This window comes from Oncorhynchus mykiss, chromosome 26 (assembly GCF_013265735.2).
Source record: "Oncorhynchus mykiss isolate Arlee chromosome 26, USDA_OmykA_1.1, whole genome shotgun sequence".
Taxonomy (NCBI): domain Eukaryota; kingdom Metazoa; phylum Chordata; class Actinopteri; order Salmoniformes; family Salmonidae; genus Oncorhynchus; species Oncorhynchus mykiss.
This window is the reverse complement of record NC_048590.1, coordinates 14174647-14198997: the sequence shown is the minus strand read 5'-3', so window position 1 is coordinate 14198997 and position 24351 is coordinate 14174647. Positions and strand designations below refer to the sequence as shown.

Below are 24351 nucleotides of genomic sequence, written 5' to 3'. Positions count from 1 at the left end.
ATAAAGCGCCTTTTCTCTCCTGCAGAGGGGGAGAGGGTGGTGAGGTTGTCCATTTTATGATGGTCATACATGCAGGAACTCTCTCTCTCCCACTCTGCAGAAATGGAAGTGAAAAATATATTTGTTACAACAGAGAGATTTTGTAGTACTGTGAAATCCAAGCTCGGATAATGAAACAATATTTCAGTTATCCAAACCGTTGGAATGGTCCGTGCTTACTTTTAAATGATGAACCACTGTTGGCATCATTTAGCTAATAAAACGTTAACATTTTTTAGGAAGTTTAATTTATTATTAAATTAGACACTTATCGGACAACTTCAGTAGGCAGCTAACTAGATAGATTATTTAACTTCTTTGGGCTCATTGGGACACTAGCGTCCCACCTCGACAACATCCGGTGAAATTGCAGTGCACTAAATTCAAATTCAGATTTCAAAAAGGCCTTACGGCGAAAGCATACCATGATATTATCTGAGGACAGCGCCCCGCATACAAAAGCATACAAACATTTTCCAACCAAGAAGAGGCAGAACTAGTGATAAAATAAATCACTTACCTTTGAAGATCTTCCTCTGTTGGCAATCCAAAGGGTCCCAGCTACACAATAAATTGTTGTTTTGTTCGATAAAGTCCCTCTATGTCCCCAAAACTCAGTTTTGTTGGAGCGTTTTGTTCAGTAATCCACTTGCTCAAAGGCGGTCAAAACATGCAGACGAATACATCCTAATAGTACGGGTAAAGTTCATCGAAACGTGTCAAACGATGGTTATAATTTTTATTTTTTTATTTTACTTTTATTTATACAAGTTTTTTTCTCATTGAGATAATATCTCTTTTCCAAGAGAGACCTGAGAAACAGCTGGCCTAAAAACAAATACACTCTTCTATGATATATACATCGATCAATATACATCGACCACCAACGAAACTAGATCATCACATTTTAAAATGTTCAGGAGAGAATTCCAGGACAACGGTGCTAAGTATCTAAAACTATTTCTACCATGACCTATTCTAATTTTTGGTACTGTTAGAAGCAAATCAGAATGGGACAGGATGACCCCAGTCTTCTCTTTAAGTTATTAAGGGATGATGATGTCGTGGAAATGTGAAGATACGATAGCTAGCCATTTTCTGTGCTAATATCTCTGGCTGTGGTAACAAGCTAGCTAACTTCAGCCTCACAACCATGCCTGCGACGCTAGTTTAAAGTGAGCTAACTAGCTACCTTAGACAAATAAGTCTGGACTGTCTCTGACACTGTTTCACTTGTTAGCTAAGGTTAGCTAAGTTAACTGGCTAGCTAAATTACCATAGCTAGATTTGACTTTTCTCCATCTGGGTTAATTTAGCCAAGCTATTTGGCAGGACTACCTCATGCTTGTATAGTGATTGATCGATTTAGCTAGCGTTACTTTACTGGCTTTCAACTTTGAACCTAAGTTTGAGGGTAAGTAAAACTGCGAAAGTCCTTTGTGTGTGTGGGGACAGAGCTCTGGGGAATAAAACAGATTTTCATTGACCCTGTGTAAAACAGCATCTACTTATCCCACATTGTCATTGATAACCAATAGTACAAACTTGAAACTTGAAAGACTTAACTTCACCAGAGGCTCTTAGAACCATGCAGCCACTTTGGGACAAAATACATTATATGCACAGCTACCATAGATAGTCTGGCCTTCATTTTACCATACTTGCATCATTGGTCATTTACAAAGATATTCTGTCATAGTGACCAATCTGAAACATCACAGGCTAGGAGCAGCTCATGGGCAAAGTTCCTTGCTCAAGTGCACAACAGTAGTCGGTAGTATACAGAGATATTGTCGCAGGTAACCTTCTGGCTGCCAGATCACTCCCTGCAGATTTCCCCAGAAGCAGCTTGGGAGTTTGAACTGATAACGCACTGGTTATCAGCCTGCCTTTCTAACCTCAAAGCTACTGCTGCCCAAATTAATTTAGCTTTATCCTTACTCCCTTGGCTTTGTTAAAACATTTAACCTATTTTATCATCCCTTCCCTCTTCAACGTTTGTAATTTAGAAATGTTGGTGAACCTGTCCCTTAAAATCTCTAGCGCTAGCGGTTAAGCCTAGCAATTAAGAGTGTTGGGCTGGTAACCGAAAGGTTCCTGGTTCAAATCCCAGAGCCAGCAAGGTTGAAAAATCTGCTGTTTTTCTCTTGAGTAAGGCAGTTAACCCCCATCAACAACTGCTACCCGGATGCCGAAGATGTGGAGGTCGATTAAGGCAGCCCCCCGCACCTCACTGATTCAAAGGGGTTGGGTTAAATGCGGAAGATGCATTCCGTTGTGCAACTGATTAGGTTTCCCTTTACCCTCTTGTAGCGAAAGCGATGGACCAGGAAGCGCTCTTGCTTTCAGACAACTCGACTATAGCCTGAAGTTGAAGAAAAACAGAAAAGCCTTATATGCAGTCAGTATTCTGTAAACGCCACCTTTTTTACACACGAAGGGAGGTCCTTGGGACACACATGTGAATACATAGGACTGTGGACACAGCAAGCAACACACCAAGCTTGAGCAGTAGCCGGGTCTTGCCAGATATATGCTGAAATACTTGTGTATTTTGCAAACTGATTGTTATAAGGTATTTTTGCTTTGTATGTATTCACCAGAGTCCCCAATGAAATCCCCTTGAGATATGAATGATGTTGCACTGCCTAGGGGTTCCACTAGATGTCAACCATCAATAGAAATTATAATGAGACTTCAATGGTGTTAAATAAATATGAACTTTATCAAACATAACATACATGTATTGTGTAACATGAAGTCCTATTAGTGTCATCTGATGAAGATCATCAAAGGTTAGTGATTAATTGTATCTCTATTTTCTGCTTTTTGAAACTCCTCTCTTTGGCTGGAAAAAAATGGCTGTGTTTTTCTGTGGCTATGTGGTGACCTAACATAATCATTTGTGGTGCTTTTGCTGTAACATTGACAACGAGAATAGCTTTAAAATGGTATGAGATACATGTATGTTCGAGGAATGTTAATTATGAGATTTTGATGTTTTGAAAATGGTGCACTTACACTTTGACTGGCTGTTGTCAAATCGCTCCCATTAACGGGATTGCAGCCAAAATAAGTTAAGGAGACAGCTCAGTGGACCAGACAATCTAGTTTCTGGATACTCCAGGCATGGTGGGTTACATTTTTTATTAACTAGCCTGGCTGATGTGACCCACATGACTCTAGGCTATGACCACACTGGTCTGGAAAGAAGGCTGTGTGTTTTAATTCAATATTTGCACGTAAATTGTGCAACAGTGTTTGATTGGTTCTCTCAAATGTTTTTTTTCATTGGGGTTGAGACCTCCCATTGAAGTAGAAGGGGGCGGCACTTGGGGGCTGAGTGTGTCTGTGCATGTGGGTGTTTGAGTGAGAAAGACACAGATATCAGTAAAAGCACAGCCCCCTTTATTATTGACCCATTGTGCTGACAATTCGATAGTTAAGTGTTAGCCAGACTAATGATTAACTGCAATTTGAAAAGTAATTGTTTGTCTGCTTTACTACAGATTGCTCAGGACGTCTTTATTTTCAACTCGGACTGCTTGGGGAAACTCATTGAGAACTGGATTGCGGTCATAAAGGACACAAACCTTTGGTCTGCCAGCCGAGAAAAGCAGGCCAAGGACTTCTATTCGAAGTGCATGTATAGTTTGAAATGACCCTGCTAGTGGTGCCTCAGATGCTCATTCATTTTTAGCCTGAAACAATATGTTATTCACTAAACATTCTTCTCTCCAGATAGAAAAGGTGACATCGCTTTAAAATTTCTGCCAATGGTCCTCCCAACACCAGTCTACAAGATTGGTATGAAGACATTCCGACATTCCGACCCAGCTTCGAAGAGACCAGAATGTCCTTCATTGACTTTCAGCCTGTAAGTTTAAATAGTTGATAGGCATAGGATGTAACAGTTGTCTTCCTCCTCCTCTGACGAAGAGGAAAATAATTACCCACAACTCAAAAGTGAAACCAGGCTACCTAATTATGGTTCTCAATCAGGGACAACAATATACAGCTGCCTCTGATTGAGAACCATACCAGGCCAAACACAGAAATCCCAAAATGATAGAAAAAGGAACATAGACTGCCCACCCCAACTCACGCCTGACCTTACTAAAAAAAAGACAAAACAAAGGAACTAAGGTCAGAACGTGACAGTACCCCCAAAGGTGCGGACTCCGGCCGCAAAACCAGAACCTATAGAGGAGGGTCTGGGTGGGCGTCTGTCAGCGGTGGCGGCTCTGGCGCAGGACGTGGACCCCACTCCACCATAGTTTTTGTCCGCCTCTTCACCTGACTCCGTGGCCTCTTTAGAGTGGCGACCCTCGCCGCCGACCTCGGACTGGGGACCCTAGCCCTGGGTCCCAAATGGACGGGAGATTCCGGCAGCACCGGACGGACGGGAGATTCCGGCAGCACCGGACGGGCGGGAGACTCTGGCAGCTCCGGAGTGACGGGCGATTCTGGCAGCTCCTGACTGACGAGCGGCTCTGGCAGCTCCTGACTGACGGGCGGCTCTGGCAGCTCCTGGCTGACGGGCGGCTCTGGCAGCTCCTGGCTGACGGGCAGCTCTGGCAGCTCCTGACTGACGGGTGGCTCTGACAGCTCAGGACAGACGGGCGGGTCTAGCAGCTCAGGACAGACGGGCGGCTCTGGCACCTCAGGACAGATGGGAGCACCTGTAGGGAGGAGACGGAGAGACAGCCTGGTGCGGGGGACTGCCCAACCTGCCCAACCCTACCTGGCTGAATGCTCCCCGTAGCCAGGCCAGTGCGGCTAGGTGGAGTAGCCCGCACTGGGCTGTGCTGGCGAACCGGGCACACCATATTTAGGGCTGGTGCCATGTACCCCGGCCCGAGGAGACGCACTGGAGACCAGATGCGCTGAGCAGGCTTCATGGCACCTGGCTCGATTCCCGCTCTAGCCCGGCAGATATGAGGCGCTGCTATGTACCGCACCGGGCTATGCCTGCGCACCGGGGACACCGTGCGCCTCACGGCATAACACGGTGCCTGCCCGGTCCACCTCTCTCCACGGTAAGCACGGGGAGTTGGCTCAGGTTTCTTACCTGACTTAGCCACACTCCCCGTGTGCCTCCTTCCAATACATTTTTGGGGCTGCCTCTCGGGCTTCCAGCCACGCTGCCGTGCTGCCTACTCATACCCCCGCTGCCTCCAGCTCTGCCTTGGGGCGGTGATACTCTACAGCCTGTGCCCAGGGTCCCTTGCCGTCCAGAATCTCCTCCCATGTCCAGGAGTCCTGAGATCGCTGCTGCTGCCCGTTACCACGCTGCTTGGTCCTTTGGTGGTGCGTGATTCTGTAATAGTTGTCTTCCTCCTCCTCTGACGAAGAGGAGTAGTAGGAAGGATCGGAGGACCAATGCGCAGTGTTGTAAGTGTCCATAACGATACTGCCTCTGATTGAGAACCATACCAGGCCAAACACAGAAATCCCAAATTCTAGAAAAAGGAACATAGACTGCCCACCCCAACTCACGCCCTGACCATACTTAAACAAAGACAAAACAAAGGAACTTAGGTCAGAACGTGACATCGGAAGACTGATTGGGAAATTAGATGATAGCATTTGTAAACCTTGAATGAAAGGAACAGCATTCCAAAATATGTTATTCATAACTGCACACTCCAAGACATTGTTGTGTGAATGAACCTGTGAGCCCCAGCCCCAAATTAATGGAAGATGTAGGCATCAAACATGTTAATATTGATGTGTAAAGGGCTACGTAGTATACAAAATAAATTGTGTGTGATGGCATTGTCAGCGTACCTCCATCCTTTGTACAAGTTCTCATATTCAGTACTTGCGCCAGGTGGACTCTAACCAGACCCTAACCATTTGTGTTAGCTCTTGGGGACTGCCCACAGGTGTTTACAGTCAATTGTGGACAAGCATTGGAGAAAAGTACATTGCTTGGGGCACCGGATATGTGCTTCAAAAGCAGCCGGGTCAAGTGTTCAACCCAAGGTGCTGGGTTAGAAGCACAACCCAACCCTACTGGGTTGAATTAACCCAATGCTGTGTTTGACCAATATTGACCAAGCGCTGGGTTGTCGAAATGACCCAAATTGGGTAACAATAATTCATTTTGGAAAAATAATTTGAACCTTTTCATGTGACTTCCAAATATCTCTAAAGGTCGCCCCAGCATGGGTTTTTTTATGCATGTTATGTCAGAATGCGCTCACTGTTCCAAAATGTGATTGTTACGCAACAGCCAATCCGCACTGCCCTCAAACGCTGCCTGTTTTTATTTATAGGCTGTTTGAACTTATTATTTTATTTTCTAACAACAGTTTGAATTGAGGTGTGTTCTGCCTCCTCATTAATTCACATACAAGTAGGCTATTTCGCTTTTGTGGACAATGTATTTTTTAGGCATTACTGAGCAGGACAAACTTCCCCAAGCACTTCCCCATTGTTTCCAAAGTAAGTGGCTTATTACGTTATAATAGTTCATGTATGTCATGTCGCTGTATGTATGGGGCATAATATATTTGTGTGTATTCCTTATAACTGCGGACACGTGAGGTAACGTTACTAATTCCATAACTTTTATGGTGTTATACTCCAATTGTGCTTATGTATTTAGTTACATCCTTCTATTAGCTCTGTAAAACAATGCTAATTGCATCAGAAAAGTATTAGCTTGTGTTGTCTTTGGAAGCTACCCTAGCATTATGACCATAGTTTGTTTTCATTTGGTCTCTTTAGCATAGCTCTGTTCTGCCCTGCCCCCTTGTGGAGCTCAACAGTTATTGTTTCTTACTGTTATATAACTCAGATTTGTAACGGCTTTCTTCTGTGGACGAAGGATCGGAGGACCAAAATGCAGCGTGGTTAGTGCTCAACATGTTTAATAAGGACAATAAACGTGAACACTACAAAATACAAAACAACAAATGTGAAAAAAACGAAACAGTCCTATCTGGTGCATAGACACAAAGACAGAAGACAACCACCCACAAAACAACCAAAGAACATGGCTGCCTAAATATGGTTCCCAATCAGAGACAGCGATAAACACCTGCCTCTAATTGAGAACCAATCTAGGCAACCATAGACTTAGATTATCACCTAGACTAGAAAAACACCCCATAAAAATACAAAACCCCTAGACCAGAGAACACATAAATCCCCCGTCACACGCTGACCTAACCAAAATAATACAGAAAACAAAGATAACTAAGGCCAGGGTGTGACAATATTTGTGATTTTTATAACAGTGTTATTATGATACTTCTTTGTAATATTGTTTTATTGCTATATCCTGATATTGTATTCTAATTACTAATAATTACATTTGTGACCCGATTCAGAAAACTAGTCACGACTTCACAAGAGAGCTATTTGAATGTATATATATTTTTTAATCAAAATGCATTTTTTTGGACAGAAATGCCTTCCTGAACATGTATACTTTCATGTGCCTTAATATCAAACTTGTATGCCATCTGTAAATACAAATACAATTGTTAAATTACAAGCCTAGTTGGTTTAGCCACAGAAAAAGAGAGCAACATTCCTGCTAGCCATGATCGGCTAAGATAATGAGTGGGCTGGACATGCCGAGAGATGAGTTTGGATTAGTCTACCATATAGCACACATCTGTCTATTAGAGCTGGTCAGGATGTTTAAAAGATCATGTTGAACACGACTTTAAAACATATTTTTATCGCGTAGTAAAACTGCATAAACCTAATGTCAAGTTAAAGTGTGCTGTTAGCTTGCTAATGTTAGCTGGCTGGCTCACTAGCTAACGTTATGTGTATACTCTCCACTTTCTGGAGGACCGAGTTATGAATCAGTGGAATTTGAGTATGATAGCTAGGAAGATGGAGAAAACGCCAGTCTGGATTACATCGTAAAACGAATGCAACCATGCATGGCATGAGACAGGAGACACGTCCAACCATGATGTATACTGGTAAGATTTCCACATATTATGATATTAACAAAAGACTCAACTCTAATTTTGACAAAGTATTTTCATTTCAAGTTACACTGGCTGGCTCGCTAACTAACATTACGTCATGCGTTGGGATTCACTGTTTACCTAGGTAGCTACAGTGCCTTGCGAAAGTATTCGCCCCCCTTGAACTTTGCGACCTTTTGCCACATTTCAGGCTTCAAACATAAAGATATAGAACTGTATTTTTTTGTGAAGAATCAACAACAAGAGCCCATGATCACTCTGGATGAACTGCTGAGATCTACAGCTGAGGTGGGAGACTCTGTCCATAGGACAACAATCAGTCATATATTGCACAAATCTGGCCTTTATGGAAGAGTGGCAAGAAGAAAGCCATTTCTTAAAGATATCCATAAAAAGTGTTGTTTAAAGTTTGCCACAAGCCACCTGGGAGACACACCAAACATGTGGAAGAAGGTGCTCTGGTCAGATGAAACCAAAATTGAACTTTTTGGCAACAATGCAAAACGTTATGTTTGGCATAAAAGCAACACACCATCCCCACTGTCAAACATGGTGGTGGCAGCATCATGGTTTGGGCCTGCTTTTCTTCAGCAGGGACAGGGAAGATGGTTAAAATTGATGGGAAGATGGATGGAGCCAAATACAGGACCATTCTGGAAGAAAACCTGATGGAGTCTACAAAAGACCTGAGACTGGGACGGAGATTTGTCTTCCAACAAGACAATGATCCAAAACATAAAGCAAAATCTACAATGGAATGGTTCAAAAATAAACATTTTCAGGTGTTAGAATGGCCAAGTCAAAGTCCAGACCTGAACCCAATCGAGAATATGTGGAAAGAACTGAAAACTGGTGTTCACAAATGCTCTCCATCCAACCTCACTGAGCTCGAGCTGTTTTGCAAGGAGGAATGGGAAAAAATGTCAGTCTCTCGATGTGCAAAACTGATAGAGACATACCCCAAGCGACTTACAGCTGTAATCGCAGCAAAAGGTGGCGCTACAAAGTATTAACTTAAGGGGGCTGAATAATTTTGCACGCCCAATTTTTCAGTTTTTGATTTGTTAAAAAAGTTTGAAATATCCAATAAATGTCGTTCCACTTCATGATTGTGTCCCACTTGTTGTTGATTCTTCACAAAAAAATACAGTTTTATATCTTTATGTTTGAAGCCTGAAATGTGGCAAAAGTTCGCAAAGTTCAAGGGGGCCGAATACTTTCGCAAGGCACTGTATCTAGCTACACTTCTTACAAGAGACTCTCGTCTTAGTGTGTCAGAGCGCAGAATAACTCATGAATTTTTGAACCCTCAACACCTGTTGAATATGTCCGGTGTCAGCAAACGTAGGCAAGAATGCGTAATTCAATTGTTGCCAGCAGCACAGTTACAGTCACCAATGTTCTGGATAACATGAAAAAAGCCTAACCAGCTCTGCAAGGGCGGGTAAAATGGTCAGTGTAGGCTGTTCTCTCATTATGTGTCTGGAAGTAGCTAGCCAATGATAGCCAGTTAGCTTGAGTTCTTGACTCTAGTTGTGAGGTCGGAGCTTTCGGAACAACCATACTTATTGGCCAGAGCGTCCAGTGTGCACTCTGAACGAGAAACCACAGAGCTGTTCTCTCTGTCTTAGATGTCTGTAGCTAGTTAGCACAGAACGGTTGGATCAACCTTAAAGAGATGGGTGAGGCTAAGGCTTCACCCAATAGTACCAAAACATTGAAAGACAGTTTTCTTAAAAGTGAGTTTACAAGTTGATCAACTTTCAAAGCAGAATTACTTTCCAATTGTTTCCTCAAATACAGGGTATGATATACGATGTTGAGTCTCTACTTTTATCCAATGTAAAAAACTGAAATAAAAAATGTTGCTACATAATTCCGAATCCAGGTGGTGTGTCACATTTTATTCTGTACATTCAGAAACCACACACACAAACAGTATTGAACATGCCAATATCATTACTGGAACTGGACATCTTTTGTATGCTAGCGTACACCCAACAATTTTACTGGATGAAAACACAGCAAGAAAACACATAGGCCTCTATGGAATAGTAGTCTATTTTAGTGAATTATTGGTGGTGGTTGAACATCAGCAACAAAAACTTGTTTTAGAGGGGAAAAAAACTGCAAGAAAAGACAGACAACTTATGAATATGCATAACCCATATCCATGCAGTGATTGAACAACAACTGTATTTCCACCTCTAAAGGCATAGTATCATGGCAGGTCACCGGTCAAGTCACCTGTCAAGTCAGTCAGTCAGTGATTGCTGCAGATGTGCTCAATAGTGCTTGAGCATATGGTACTCCCCAAAGCATGGTGAAAGGCAGAGGTGTGTCACAAGCTGAACACATGTACTTTGTAAACCTCCTGTGCTTCCTTCTCCTGGTGCCAGACAGGCAGATTTTGCAGTGCCTCCGTGTGTGACTACCTTGAACAGCAGTTTGAGGGACTTCACAGGGAAAATGCAGTGCAGTGAGGAGTAGGGGAGTGTCAGCAGCAGGGCGCCCCCCCAGCTTGAAGCACTCTGCTTTGCATTCCAGACTGGGACTCATCAAAGCAAACAGCAGGGCCAGGAGGGGTGAAATGGCTGGCGGCCTTCCAGCTACCAAAGATCTCCTTCACTTCAGCCACTGTCGGTCTGTCACCATCAACACCAGCATCTTCAAAGGGACCTGGGACTTTGTCAGTGGGCAAGGGGTCCTCAGATTCAGGGTTCTCAATGGCTACACGGGGGGGCAGCTCCTCATTGTCACTGTCACTGTCAGAAACTGATTCCTGATTTTCATACTCAGACTTATTGTCAGAATTTATATCAATCTCAAGAATATACACATTTGCGAGCTGTCTTCTTCTGAAAGACATTGCTAATGCTACAGCTTAGCCCACTAGCTACATACATAAACAACAACACTGAATGGCTCAGAGTGGGAGTCAGAGGTTATGTGATTGACTGCGTGCGCGCACCACTTGTATCAATAAATCATTATCAGAAAATGTTTTGTGTGGTAATTATTTATTTATTAACTGTTTTATTCACATGTTTTCAAGTACTGGTGACAAATCATGTATTCGTGCATATATTATAATGGACACAAATCATGTGTTTAAAATACTTCTTTGAAGATTGTACTGATTATGATGATCTAAGCTAATTCCACCTATGTGTGGAGCCATGTTTGTTGACATTCTGAGTTTCACTTAAAGTCTGTTGGACCAAAGATGTTATAACAAAAGGAGGTGAGGGAGGGTTCACTCATTTTTCAAGTAAACTTCTGGAAGTGAATGATGGGATGTGAACGATAGTAGACGACACACCACCTTCAATATGCAATACCGCAACAGACCAAACTCATCTTGTCTCCTCTTATTATCTATCGTTGGTTGATGCGAAAAAACAAACATGGCGGTGTGCACAAACTACCCATCTTCGGATTACTTTAGATTTCTAGTGTTTTTCTCAATTATTTAGATCAATTTTGAGCTCACCAATGATGTGATGAATTATAAATCGTAATTGCTATTAGCCAATTCATTTGTGGTTTCTGTCAGCCGAGAGTTATCGAAATATGACCGCTTATGTCACATCAGTCTTTCCTCAGTTAGCGCCAGGACAAATGTAGCCTACATTTTCCAGTTGGGATGATTGTGTTATGCTGTAGCTCTTCTGTAAATGTCTGAACACTGCATCCAAAAATAAACTGGTCACATTCAGCACATAACTTTGAAAGGACTGTATTTGTGCAAAATGTTTCTGTGAAAAAAAAAACAGTGTGGCCAGCTCAAATGCATCAATCGAAACTGGATGTTCTAAATATGCATTTGAATCACACCGGTTTGAGCGTATGCTGCAAGGACCACTGTAGAATGATCCCACCCATTTGTTGGTACTTGTGAAAAGGTTAATTGCCATATTAGGCATAACTCAATGTCTACCTTTTAAAATAAGAAGTACAGTTGAAATCGGAAGTTTACATACACTTTAGCCAAATACATTTAAACTCATTTTTTTCACAATTCCTGACATTTAATCCCAGTAAAAAAAATCCCTGTTTTAGGTCAATTAGGATCACAACTTTATTTTAAGAATGTGAAATGTCAGAATAATAGTGGAGAGAACGATTTATGTCAGTTTATATTTCTTTCGTCATATTCCCAGTGGGTCTGAAGTTTACATACACTCAATTAGTATTTGGTAGCATTGCCTTTAAATTGGGTCAAAACGTTTCAGGTAGCCTTCCACACGCTTCCCACAAAAAGTTTGGGGAATTTTGGACCATTCCTCCTGACAGAGCTGGTGTAACTGAGTCAGGTTTGTTGGCCTCCTTGCTCGCACACACTTTTTCAGTTCTGCCCACAAATTAGGATTGAGGTCAGGGCTTTGTGATGGCCACCCCAATACCTTGACTTTGCTGTCCTTAAGCCATTTTGCCACAACTTTGGAAGTATGCTTGCGGGCATTGTCCATTTGCGACCAAGATTTAACTTCTTGACTGATATTTATATAATTTTCTTTCCTTATGATGTAATCTATTTTGTGAAGTGCCCCAGTCCTTCCTGCAGCAATGCACCCCCACAACATGATGCTGCCACCCTGGTGCTTCACGGTTGGGATGGTGTTTTATGGCTTGCAAGCCTCCCCCAAACATAACAATGGTTATTATGGCCAAACAGTTCTATTTTTGTTTCATAAGACCAGGGGACATTTGTCCAAAAAGTACAATCTTTGTCCCCATGTGCAAACCGTAGTCTGTTTTTTTTTTATGGTGGTTTTGGAGTAGTGGCTTCTTCCTTGCTGAGCGGCCTTTCAGGTTATGTCAATATAGGATTCATTTTACTGTGGATATAGATACTATTGTACCTGTTTCTTCCAGCATCTTCACAAGGTCCTTTTCTGTTGTTTGAACAGATGAACGTGGTACCTTCAGGCCTTTGGAAATTGCTCCCAGGGATGAAGCAGATTGTTTTTCTGAGGTCTTGGCTGGTTTCTTTTGATTTTCCCATGATTTCAAGCAAAGAGGCACTGAGTTTGAAGGTCGGCCTTGAAATACATCCATAGGTACACTTCCAATTGACTCAAATGATGTCAATTAGCCTATCAGAAACTTCAAAAGCTATGACATCATTTTGTGGAATTTTCCAAGTTGTTTAAAGGCACAGTCAACTTAGTGTATGTAAACTTCTGACCCACTGCATTTGTGATACAGTGAATTATAAGTGAAATAATCTGTCTATAAACTATTGTTGGAAAAATTACTTGTGTCATGCGCAAAGTAAATGTCCTAACAGACTTCCCAAAACAAGACATTTGTGGAGTGGATGAAAAATTATTTTTAATGACTCCAGCCTAAGTGTATGTAAACTTCTGACTTCAACTCTATGTCCCTAAGGGAATAAGGTGCCATCTGGGGATTATTCTATGGGTGCATGCCAACTGGCACCCTATTCCCTACAGTATGTAGTGCCCCATAGGGCCCTGGTCAAAAAGTAGTGCACTAGGGAATAAGGTGCCATTTTCCAAGGCTGTAACAGTGCAAAGAGCGATTAGTTACCGCCATTGATTTGTCCGATTTCCGCCATTGAATTGTCTGACTGGAAAATCACTAATATTTTGGGAAATTCACATTTCCAAATGGCCCCACCTCCTCTGTCATTTCCTACATCCAGCATATCATTCCTCCTGTCCCTAGCATAAGTTGATAACATACTGGGGAAGCTATTTGTTTCAGAGTAGATTGAATTTGACCTCGGAGAGAGTAACTTGTCATTTTCTGTTCATGTGGTTTAACCAACTTAATGGACAGGAAATTAAAAGTAACTCTCTCCAAGGTCAAATTCCCCATACCCTGAAACAAATAACTTACACATCTACATTCCTGCTTTCCCTAGCAGAATTGGCTTACATTCTGACATGCTGAATGTAGGAAATGACAGAGGAGGTGGTGCCATTTGGACATGTGAATTTCCCAAAATACAAGTGATTTTCCAATAAGACAAATCAATGGTGGTAATCAGTTGGTCTTTGCGTTATTACAGCCTCGAAAACACTGTTGCTGATGAGCTATTCTGTTGATAATCTGCACACCATTATCTGCACAGTCTGTATCCCAAATGGTTACCTTATTCTCTAGTGCACTACTTTTGAAAAGAGCCCTTTGGTCCAAAGTAGTGCACTACACACCATAGGGAATATGGTGCCATTTGGCATGCAGACAGAATAATCCACCACAACAAAACCTAATTGGAGGCATTGCATACCAGGAGGAATGTGTTTGATTTCACAAAATCAGAGAGTATCGGAAGTAAACACAAGCTTGGCTTGTTTGAATCAGATTGAGAGCCCCAGCCAATGTCAACAGACAGTAGAGGTGTACACATTTCAAAAGGCCCAATCTATGATATGGTTTCACCTCACAGACTGTCAATCCTTGCATCTATAGCTCGGTCGATCTCATTTATAGAGATTACATTTCTCCAGCCCCACTCCTCAGATGTACAGCAAACAAAGTGGTGTGGGGGCCGGCCTCCATTTAGTTGTTTTTCAAATTCAGGGTTGTGTCTTAAACTTAATTTGCTAGTTTATCTGATACAAGCATTGTATCTCCAACACTCAGCAGCCTTGTGATAAAATCCCCCGCACCCTTCCTCTTGTGCCTTTCCCACCTTTGTAAAACGGTTTCTTGAAATCTCTTGACCTGACAGCCATAGTTTAACTACAGTGTGGAGCTGCGTCCGGACCCCTCTCCAGCTGAAGGAGAGTGTGTGTGGCTCCAGAGTACACAGATCTACCTGGGGTCAAATGGCTCTCACAATCACTTATGGTTTTCTGAGAGGCAGAGAGAGAAGGATGCTCAAGTCACCATGAGCTGCAATGTGTTGCTTCTCTCAGCCAGCACTGAGTAAAACTATAAAACTCTATGTATCAAGCTTCTCAGAATGTTGATGTAGGTTCGGCCCCCGGGTCCATCTTAATCCTTGTAATCTAAAAGTCTAAACTGATCCTAAATCAGCACTCCTTCTCTGAGAAACATTGTACTGCCCCTGATCTGTAGTTTTGTACAAAACTCAGATTAAACAAACTGACAACCCGTGAGAAGTGAGTGCACTCTGTTTACCAAGACACAATACTTGCCAACCTTGAGATCTCAAAATGATCAATAATTCTCAGGAAGTTAGGTACGAGGTGGTATGGAAAAACAGGAAGTGTTTGTGTGTTGGCCTACCCACATGTTCAAAGTTTTTGTGTATGCATATTTGACCTACCTGTGCAGGAGTAGTCATCCACTCTGATGAAGGCAGGTAGACAGTCACAGCGATGGCTGCCGGGGACATTCACACATGCTGTGTTAGCCTGGCAGTAGTGCCTCTGGACAGCACACTCATCAATATCTGAGAGAGAAGAACCCACACAGAGTAATTGTCAATCAAATATTTGTATATATATTATTTAATGGGTAGTGACCGTTGGAGGGTAGAGAGGGGGACAGAGAGTAGGGGCCAAGGAGGAATATAGAACTCTGTCACCAGTGGGTATGTGTGGTTTGGAGCCTGCAGCACTACAGTACCACTATACCAGACTCCGGCACAGGAGTTGTCAATATCTGAGGAAACACACAGAGCCTTATGGCCGAAATGAAGCGCTGTCCACACTATCCCTCTATGACTGTTCAATAAAAATACCAAAAAAGTGGAATTTCATCCCTGGGAGAGAAAGCGGCAGCGTCCCAAATGACACCCTCTTCCCTTTATAGTGCACTACTTTAGACCAGAGCCCTATGGGCCATTATCAAAAGTAGTGCACTATAAAGGGTGTTGTGGCATTACCCAGTTGGGTTTATTTTACCTTCATACAATGTAAAAGGCGGCAGGTAGCCTCGAGGTTAGAGAGTGATTATTTATAAACACTCTGAGCACGTGGAAAGGCACTAGTCTATATAAAATTATTATTATTGGAGTCATCAATATCTGAAGGAGTTTACAGTCATCCTATAATGGGAAAGTTTCAAGTGTCATGAAGAATATTGAATTTAGCACCAACAAATTGTATTGGTCACATGCATCGAATACAACAGGTGTAGACTTTACAGTCAAAGGCTTACATACTAGCCCATTCCCAACAATGAAGAGTTAAAAAGGAAGACAAATATTTGCTGAATAAAAATGGAAATAATAACACAATAAAAAAAGAACGCTATATACAAGGAGTACCAGTACTGAGTCAATTTGCAGGGGTACGAGGTAGTTGAGATAATTTACGTAATTTACAGTAGATGTGGGTAGGGGTAAAAGTGACTAGGCAATCAGGATATACACTGTGTACAAAACCTTAAAACTGATTCGGGATCGGTGTCCCTTCCATGGGATGGTTGAGCTAATGTAGGCTAATGCGATTAGCATGAAGTTGTAAGTAACAAGAACATTTCCCAGGATATAGACATATCTGATACTGGCAGAAAGATTAAATTATTGTTAATCTAACTGCACTTTCCAATTTACAGTAGCTATTACAATGAAAGACTACCATGCTATTGTTTGAGGAGAGTGCATAATTTTGAATATGAAAAGTTATTAATAAACATTTTAGGCACATTTGACCTGTCTTGATACGACATTTTGAACAGAAATGCCATGGTTCACTGGACTTTGCACAAAATCTAAATTGCACCTGGGACGGGAATAATACATTATGGCATTTCTCTTACATTTTAAAGATGATGGTTCAAAAAAATTGAAAATAACAGTTTTTTCTTTGTATTATCTTTTACAGATCTATTCTGTTTTTTTCTCCTACATCCCTTTCACATTTCCACAAAGTTCAACGTGTTTTTTTTTACAAAAGGTACCAAGAATGTGCATATCCTTGCTTCAGGGTCTGAGCTACAGGCAGTTAGATTTGGATATGTCATTTTAGGTAAAAATGTTTAAAAAGGGACGACAGACTGAGCAGGTGAATTCAGGTGAAAGCTATGATCGCTTATTGATGTCACTTGTTAAATACACTTCAATCACTGTAGATGAAGGGGAGGAGAAAGGTTCAATAATTATTTTAAAGCCTTGAGACAATTGAGACATGGATGTGTGCCATTCAGGAGATGAATAGGCAAGACAAAATACTTAAGTGCCTTTGAACGGGGTATGGTAGTAGGTGCTAGGCGCACCGGTTTGCATCAAGAACTGCAAAGCTGCTGGGTTTTTCATGCTCAACAGTTTAATGTGTGTATCAAGAATGGTCCACCACCCAAAGGATACCCATCCAACTTGACACAACTGTGGGAAGCATTGGAGTCAACATGGGCCAGCATCCCTCTGAAATGCTTTTGACACGTTGTAGAGTCCATGGCCCGACGAATTGAGGCTGTTCTGATGGCAAAAGGGAAGGGGGGAGTGCAACTCCAACCAATATACTCAGTCAGTTATGAAAACTAAGGCAACCCCTATTACTAGCCTATTCAACCTCTTTTTCGTATATTTTGAGATCCCCAACGATTGGAAAGCTGCTGCGGTCATCCTCCACTTTAAAGGGAGATACACTCTAGACCCAAACTGTTATATACCTATATCCATCCTGCCCTGCCTTTCTAAAATCTTTGAAAGCCAAGTTAATAAACAGATCACCAAATTAAATCTAGAATCGGCTTCCTATTTCTCAACAAAGCATCCTTCACTCATGCCGCCAAACATACCCTCGTAAAACTGCCAATCTGTAAATAGCACACGCAACTACCTCATCCCCATATTATTACTCACCCTCTTGCTCTTTTGCACCTCAGTATCTCTATTTGCACATCATCATCTGCACATCTAGATTTACAGATTTGAATGGTTGGAGAAAACGGAGGATGGAACAACAACATTGTAGTTACTCCACAATGTTACCTGACAAAGTGAAAATAAGGAAGCATGTACAGAATAAAAATATTCCAAAACATTCATCAAACTTAAAGTAATATTGCAAAAAATGTGGCAAAGAAATTAACTTTTTTTCCCGAATACAAAGTGTTATGTTTGAGGAATATAAAGTACAACACATTGCAGAGTACCATTTTCCATATTTTCAAGCATAGAGGTGGCTGTATCATGTTATGGGTATGCTTGTAATTGTTAAGTACTGTGGAGTTTTTCATGAAAAGAAAAACATAATTGATCTAAGCACAGGCAAAATCCTAGAGAAAATCTGGTTCAGTCTGCTTTCCACCAGACGCTGTGTGAGGAATTCACCTCTCAGCAGGACAATTTTGAAAAGAATAATGGTCAAATGTTGCACAATCCAGGTGTGGAAAACTCTTAGAGAATTACCCAGAAAGACTCACAGCTGTAATCACTGGCAAAGGTGCTTCTACAAAGTATTGACTCAGTGAAGTGAATACTTATGTAAAAATAAATATTTCTGTATTTCATTATCAATAAATTAGCAAACATTTCTAAAAACATATTTTCACTTTGTCACTATGGGGTATTGTGTGTAGAACGGTGAGAGAAAAAATCTATTTAATCAGTTTTGAATGCAGTCTAACATAACAAAATGTGGAATAAGTCAAATAGTATCAATACTGTCTTAAGGCACTATGTACCAATGTTTAAGTTAAAGGTGGGCTGCATTGTACAATCTGTACTGTATGGGGGCCCTATACAGAAGTCAGAAATGGTACAATGCTGTATTAAGTAAGTAGCCTTGCACAAACCTTGGCTTGTGCGAGCCAAAATGGTTAATGAGAGCAGGATCTCTTGTTTCTGTAGCCTGAGGCAGCTTGATGTACAATTACACCCCTAGACAGGATGCTAGTGTATCGCAGGGCCTTAACCCCAATCCATCTCCTCAATGGTGAGTGCCAAGCATTCGGTCCCATTTTTACAGAAATAGGAAAAGAGGCAGAGGGAGAGAGAGAGAAGGGGGTGGAGAAAGAGGGGGGGTGGGATGAAAGGCACACACCAATCCCGGGAAGGTTTTAGACAACAATATCCAGGTAATCCTGTATCATTGTAGATTACAACCAAGCTATGCACATCATTTTCCCTCTGTTAATGTACGTACAAAGTAATCTTTATAAGCATTAAAACACAGATTGAGTTAAGGGAGCTATCAGAGGAGCTGGATGACTAGTGACGAAATGAAATTGGACATACACGAGAGGAGGAGAGTCGTACAGCTGTGTGTGTATGTGTGTGTCATATAGCAGTTTATGAGCACTAGAGCTGTCTCCTCCAGGATGACAGCTTTCCCACTACTTAAGGGACTCGGTATAATTCCTACACTTAAGGGATCTGCTCCTAGGTGTATTTCCATATCTTATCCCCCAATCTAAATAATATATTTGAGGTCGGGTCTCTCACCGCTCTCACTGCTACGATTTCCTCTCAAAGTATGAATTTATGTATGCAATTAACTTACCTCAAGATGCCTAGAGGTTTCAAGTAGTGCATAATGAGTCTGTGGGTAAGATGTACAGTATGAATAGGTTTAAAAATGTATATAATGTACAGTATTGCTCCCTACTTTACTAAAATGTACTCTACTCAAGACTTCTTTTCAACATTCATTCAGAACGTCTGGAAAAATATGTATTTTAAACTTAATTTTGCTTCCTGGGACTATTCTAATTCACCCCTCACCTCTCTGTTTTGTCAGGTTTAATTTCAAATCGAAAGGGGATCTCTTTAAAACTCTTACATTTGTCACTTTTGTCACTCACTTTGTCAAACTCCCTCTCTCACCTTGTCTCTGTCTCTCACTTTGTCTTTGTCTCTGTTCCTCTCACTTTGTCCCCCCCCTCTCTCTTTGTCAATCTCTCTTTCTCACTTTGACTATCTCACTTTGTCAATCTCCCTCTCTCACCTTGTCTCTGTCTCTCATTTTGTCTTTGTCCCTCCCACTTTTGTGCCTCTCACTTTGTCTCCCGTCACTTTGTCGATCTCTCTTTCTCTCTCACTTTCTGTCTGTCTGTCTGTCTGTCTGTCTGTCTGTCTGTCTGTCTGTCTGTCTGTCTGTCTGTCTGTCTGTCTGTCTGTCTGTCTGTCTGTCTGTCTGTCTGTCTGTCTGTCTGTCTGTCTCTCTCTGTCTGTCTGTCTCTCTCTCTCTGACTGTTTCTCTCTCTGTCTCGCTCTCTCTCTCCCTCTGTCTCTCTCTCTCTGTCTCTCTCTCTCTCTGTCTCTCTCTCTCTCTGTCTCTCTATCGCTCTGTCTCTCTATCTCTCACTTTCTCTCTCTCTCTCTCTCTCTCTCTCTCTCACTTTGTCTCTCTCTCACACACGTTGTCAATCTCCCTCTCTCACCTTGTATCTGTCTCCCTCTCCCACCATGTCTCTGTCTCTCATTTTGTCTTTGTCTTTGTCCCTCTCACTTTGTCTCTTCCACTTTGTCAATCTCCCTCTCTCGCCTTGTCTCTGTCTCTCTCTCACAGTCTTTGTTTCTGTCCCTCTCACTTTGTCAATTCAATTCAATTTAATTTGCTTTATTGGCATGACAACAGTAACAACAATAACCATACATTGAACAACAGCAATAAGCATATAGTAGAGGACATGTGCAGGTTGATTGGTCTGTCAGACACTGTCCCTCATTTTATGGCAGGCAGCAATGTAGTGCTTTGCCAACCCACAGCTCTCTGCGTCCTCTCCCAACAGGATGGGTAGCATAATCTCATCAGCATAATCTCATTAGAGAGGTCTTTGAAGCCTAGAATAAATTACCCTAATTGTTTTATATTTTTTACATTTTGTCAGGAAATGCAGCTCTTTCTCAGGTTCTGCTGTTGTGTAGTGGTTGCACAGCCTTTCCTCTACAGGGAGCCAGGTTTTCCTTTGTCTACCCTTCTCAATGGCAAGGCTGTGCTCACTGACCCTGTACTTTTCAAGGTTTTTCTTAGATTTTGATCAGTAACCGTGGTCAAATATTTAGCAACGGTGTACTGTCGATTTATGGTCTGATAGCACTACATTTTGCTTTCTGCTTGTAATTGTGTTTCCCAAAAAGCAATGTAGTTTTGTTTTGACTGTCGTCCCACGTACCCTAGAGAGGTTAATATCCAAAACCCCACTGCCCTAACCCATCTGGTAAAGAGGAATACCTACATGAGAATGCTGTTCATCGACTACAGCTCAGCATTTAACACCATAGTACCCTCCAAACTCGTCATCAAGCTCGAGACCCTGGGTCTCGACCCCGCCCTGTGCAACTGGGTACTGGACTTCCTGACGGGCCGCCCCCAGGTGGTGAGAGTAGGTAACGACATCTCCACCCCGCTGATCCTCAACACTGGGGCCCCACAAGGGTGCGTTCTGAGCCCTCTCCTGTACTCCCTGTTCACCCACGACTGTGTGGCCATGCACGCCTCCAACTCAATCATCAAGTTTGCAGACGACACTACAGTGGTAGGCTTGATTACCAACAACGACGAGACGGCCTACAGGGAGGAGGTGAGGGCCCTCGGAGTGTGGTGTCAAGAAAATAACCTCACACTCAACGTCAACAAAACAAAGGAGGTGATCGTGGACGTCAGGAAGCAGCAGAGGGAGCACCCCCCAATCCACATCGACGGGACAGTAGTGGATAGGCTAGTAAGTTTTAAGTTCCTCGGCGTACACATCACAGACAAACTGGATTAGTCCACCCACACAGACATCGTTGTGAAGAAGGTGTAGCAGCGCCTCTTCAACCTCAGGAGGTTGAAGAAATTTGTCTTGTCACCAAAAGCACTCACAAACTTTTACAGATGCACAATCGAGAGTATCCTGTCGGGCTGTATCACCGTCTGGTACGGCAACCGCTCCGCCCACAACCGTAGGGCTCTCCAGAGGGTAGTGAGGTCTACACAACACATCACCGTGGGCAAACTACCTTCCCTCCAGGACACCTACACCACCCGATGTCACAGGAAGGCCATAAAGATCATCAAGGACAACAACCACCCGAGCCACTGCCTGTTCACCCCGCTATCATCAAGAAGGCGAGGTCAGTACAGGTGCATCAAAGCAGGGACCGAGAGACTGAAAAACATCTTCTATCTCAAGGCCATCAGACTGTTAAACAGCCACCACTAACATTGAGTGACTGCTGCCAACATTCTGACTCAACTCCAGCCACTTTAATAATGGGAAATGATCTAAAAAATGTATCACTAGCCACTTTAAACTATGGCACTTTTATGTTTACATACCCGACATTACTCATCTCATATGTATATACTGTACTCGATACCATCTACTGCATCTTGCCTATGCCGTTCTGTACCATCACCCATTCATATATCTTTATGTACATATTGTTTATCTGTTTACACTTGTGTGTATAAGGTAGCAGTTGTGGAGTTGTTAGGTTAGATTACTCGTTGGTTACTACTGCATTGTCGGGACTAGAAGCACAAGCATTTCGATACACTCGCATTAACATCTGCTTAACAATGACAATTTTTCTTTTTTGATGCAAGCCAGCAGGGTGGTATGCTGCTGGCATACCTCTCCGTCCATCCCTTTCCGTCCGTCCCCATCTGTCCCCCTCCATCCGTCCCTCTCTGTCCATCCCTCTCTCTGTCTGTTTCTCTCTGTCTGTCTATCTCTCGCTGTCTGTCTCACTTTGTCCCTCTATCTCGGTCTCACTTTGTCTTTGTCTCTCTCACTTTGTCTTTGTCTCTGTCTCTCTCACTTTATCCCCCCTCTCTGTTTGCCTGCCTGTCTCTCTCTCTCTGTCCATTTCTCTCTCTCAATCTGTCTCTCTCTGTATTTCTCCCTACCTCTCTCCGTCTTTCTCGCTACCTCTCTCCGTCTTTCTCGCTCCGTCTCCGTCTCTCTGTCTGTTTGTCCGTCTCTCTCTCTCTCTGTCTGTTTGTCCGTCTCTCTCTCTCTCTCTCTCTCTCTCTCTCTCTCGCTTGCTCTCTGCTTGTGATGTAGGTCAGAAATAGGGGAGTAGGTGGCTAAAAATAATTTTGTGCTCCACTGCCGAGATCTGCTTGGGCTCTGGGAAGGCATATATGTGCCTGTATGTGTGTTTGTAGATGTCTATGTGTGTGCTAGCTTTTAAGGCGCTGAGGTTAGTGGAAATCTACCTTTATCTAACAGAATCATTGTTCCCTTTGGTTAACTGAGGCAGAGAAGACTGACAGTTTTTTGCTTTAATGAATTATGGTTGTCTGATTGTTTGGGCTGGCGATGGTAATATTTGCTCCAAAGGGTCTGGGAAAAAGTGATGCCACATGCTGGGAAGGGCCAGGTCAGGCTTGATCATTTCTTTTCAATCCAATCCCCAGATTGAAAGTTGGAGTGGAAAACCTATTGCAATCAGCGGTGGAGGTGGAGAGAGGGGCTGGTGTGTCCACACACACACACACACACACACACACACACACACACACACACACACACAGTAGCACACAATATGAGCAAAAATGAGCTATATTGTACGCAAAAATGTTTTTACATTGTATTATTATATACTAATAGAATTGCTCAGAAAAATAGATTTGGTTTAACAAGTAATAGTATTATTTTTTACGAGTTGGAAAACACAATGCGTGGATGTTCGACCATTCATCCATAGAGAATTCATCCAGATCCTTGATATCCTTCACTTCTGGACTCCCCTTTTCAATAACCCTTTCTTTGTAGATTTTGTTTTGTGCTTGGTGTTATTGTCTTGCTGGAAGACCTACTTGCGGCCAAGTTTCAACCTCCTGGCAGAGGAAACCAGGTTTTTAGCAAATATTTTACAGTAGGTATGGGGATATTTTCTGCTTATGCATTTGGTTTGGCATCGAAATAAGAAGGAGACCAAGGATCTGGAATGATTTTGTATGGAGGAATTTTCTAAGATCCCTCACAATGTCTTCTCAACTCAAAAAACATTTGAGAAAAAGGCTCAGTGCCATTATCCTCACAAGGTGAGGTATTAAAAGTGATTGAAAAAGGACTGTCAATCATTTTGCATTACTAGGTATAGCCTAATGTTAGCTAGCTAGATAATATTGAACCTAATTGGTTAGCTTTAGCTACCTGAAGATTCAAACTACAGACTTTCATGCAGAGTGGATAGCTATCACAATCCATGTGTACTCTAGCTATGGGTTTTGATTATGGTTCATTGTTTAGCTAGCTAGCTAGCTACATGTCTAAACAAAATACTGCACTTTGCCAGATTATTACATGATACATCAAGTTAGCCAGGTGTGTCTGGGGGTGATTACATGTCAATAGGGATGCATTCACATAGCTAGATGTGGCTGGGGAGTGGTTATATAATTTATTTCACATGACCCAAATTAGACAAGTGTGTCTGGGTAAGCATATTCTAATAATTATAAAATATTTGGACAATATTTTTATCTGGACACTTTGTGTTTTGATATTGCTACTATGCAAGTAA

At 42.2% G+C, this 24351-nt stretch overlaps 1 protein-coding gene across 1 annotated transcript in view; it reads right to left on the bottom strand.

Moving 5' to 3' along the window:
• LOC110506270 (protein kinase C-binding protein NELL1) overlaps positions 1-24351 on the bottom strand; it is a 407912-nt gene that overhangs the window by 84134 nt on the left and 299427 nt on the right. The window contains exon 13 of the mRNA XM_021585706.2: positions 15265-15390. Within this exon, the coding sequence (XP_021441381.2) occupies positions 15265-15390 (126 nt within the window). The remainder of the gene's footprint in view (positions 1-15264; positions 15391-24351) is intronic.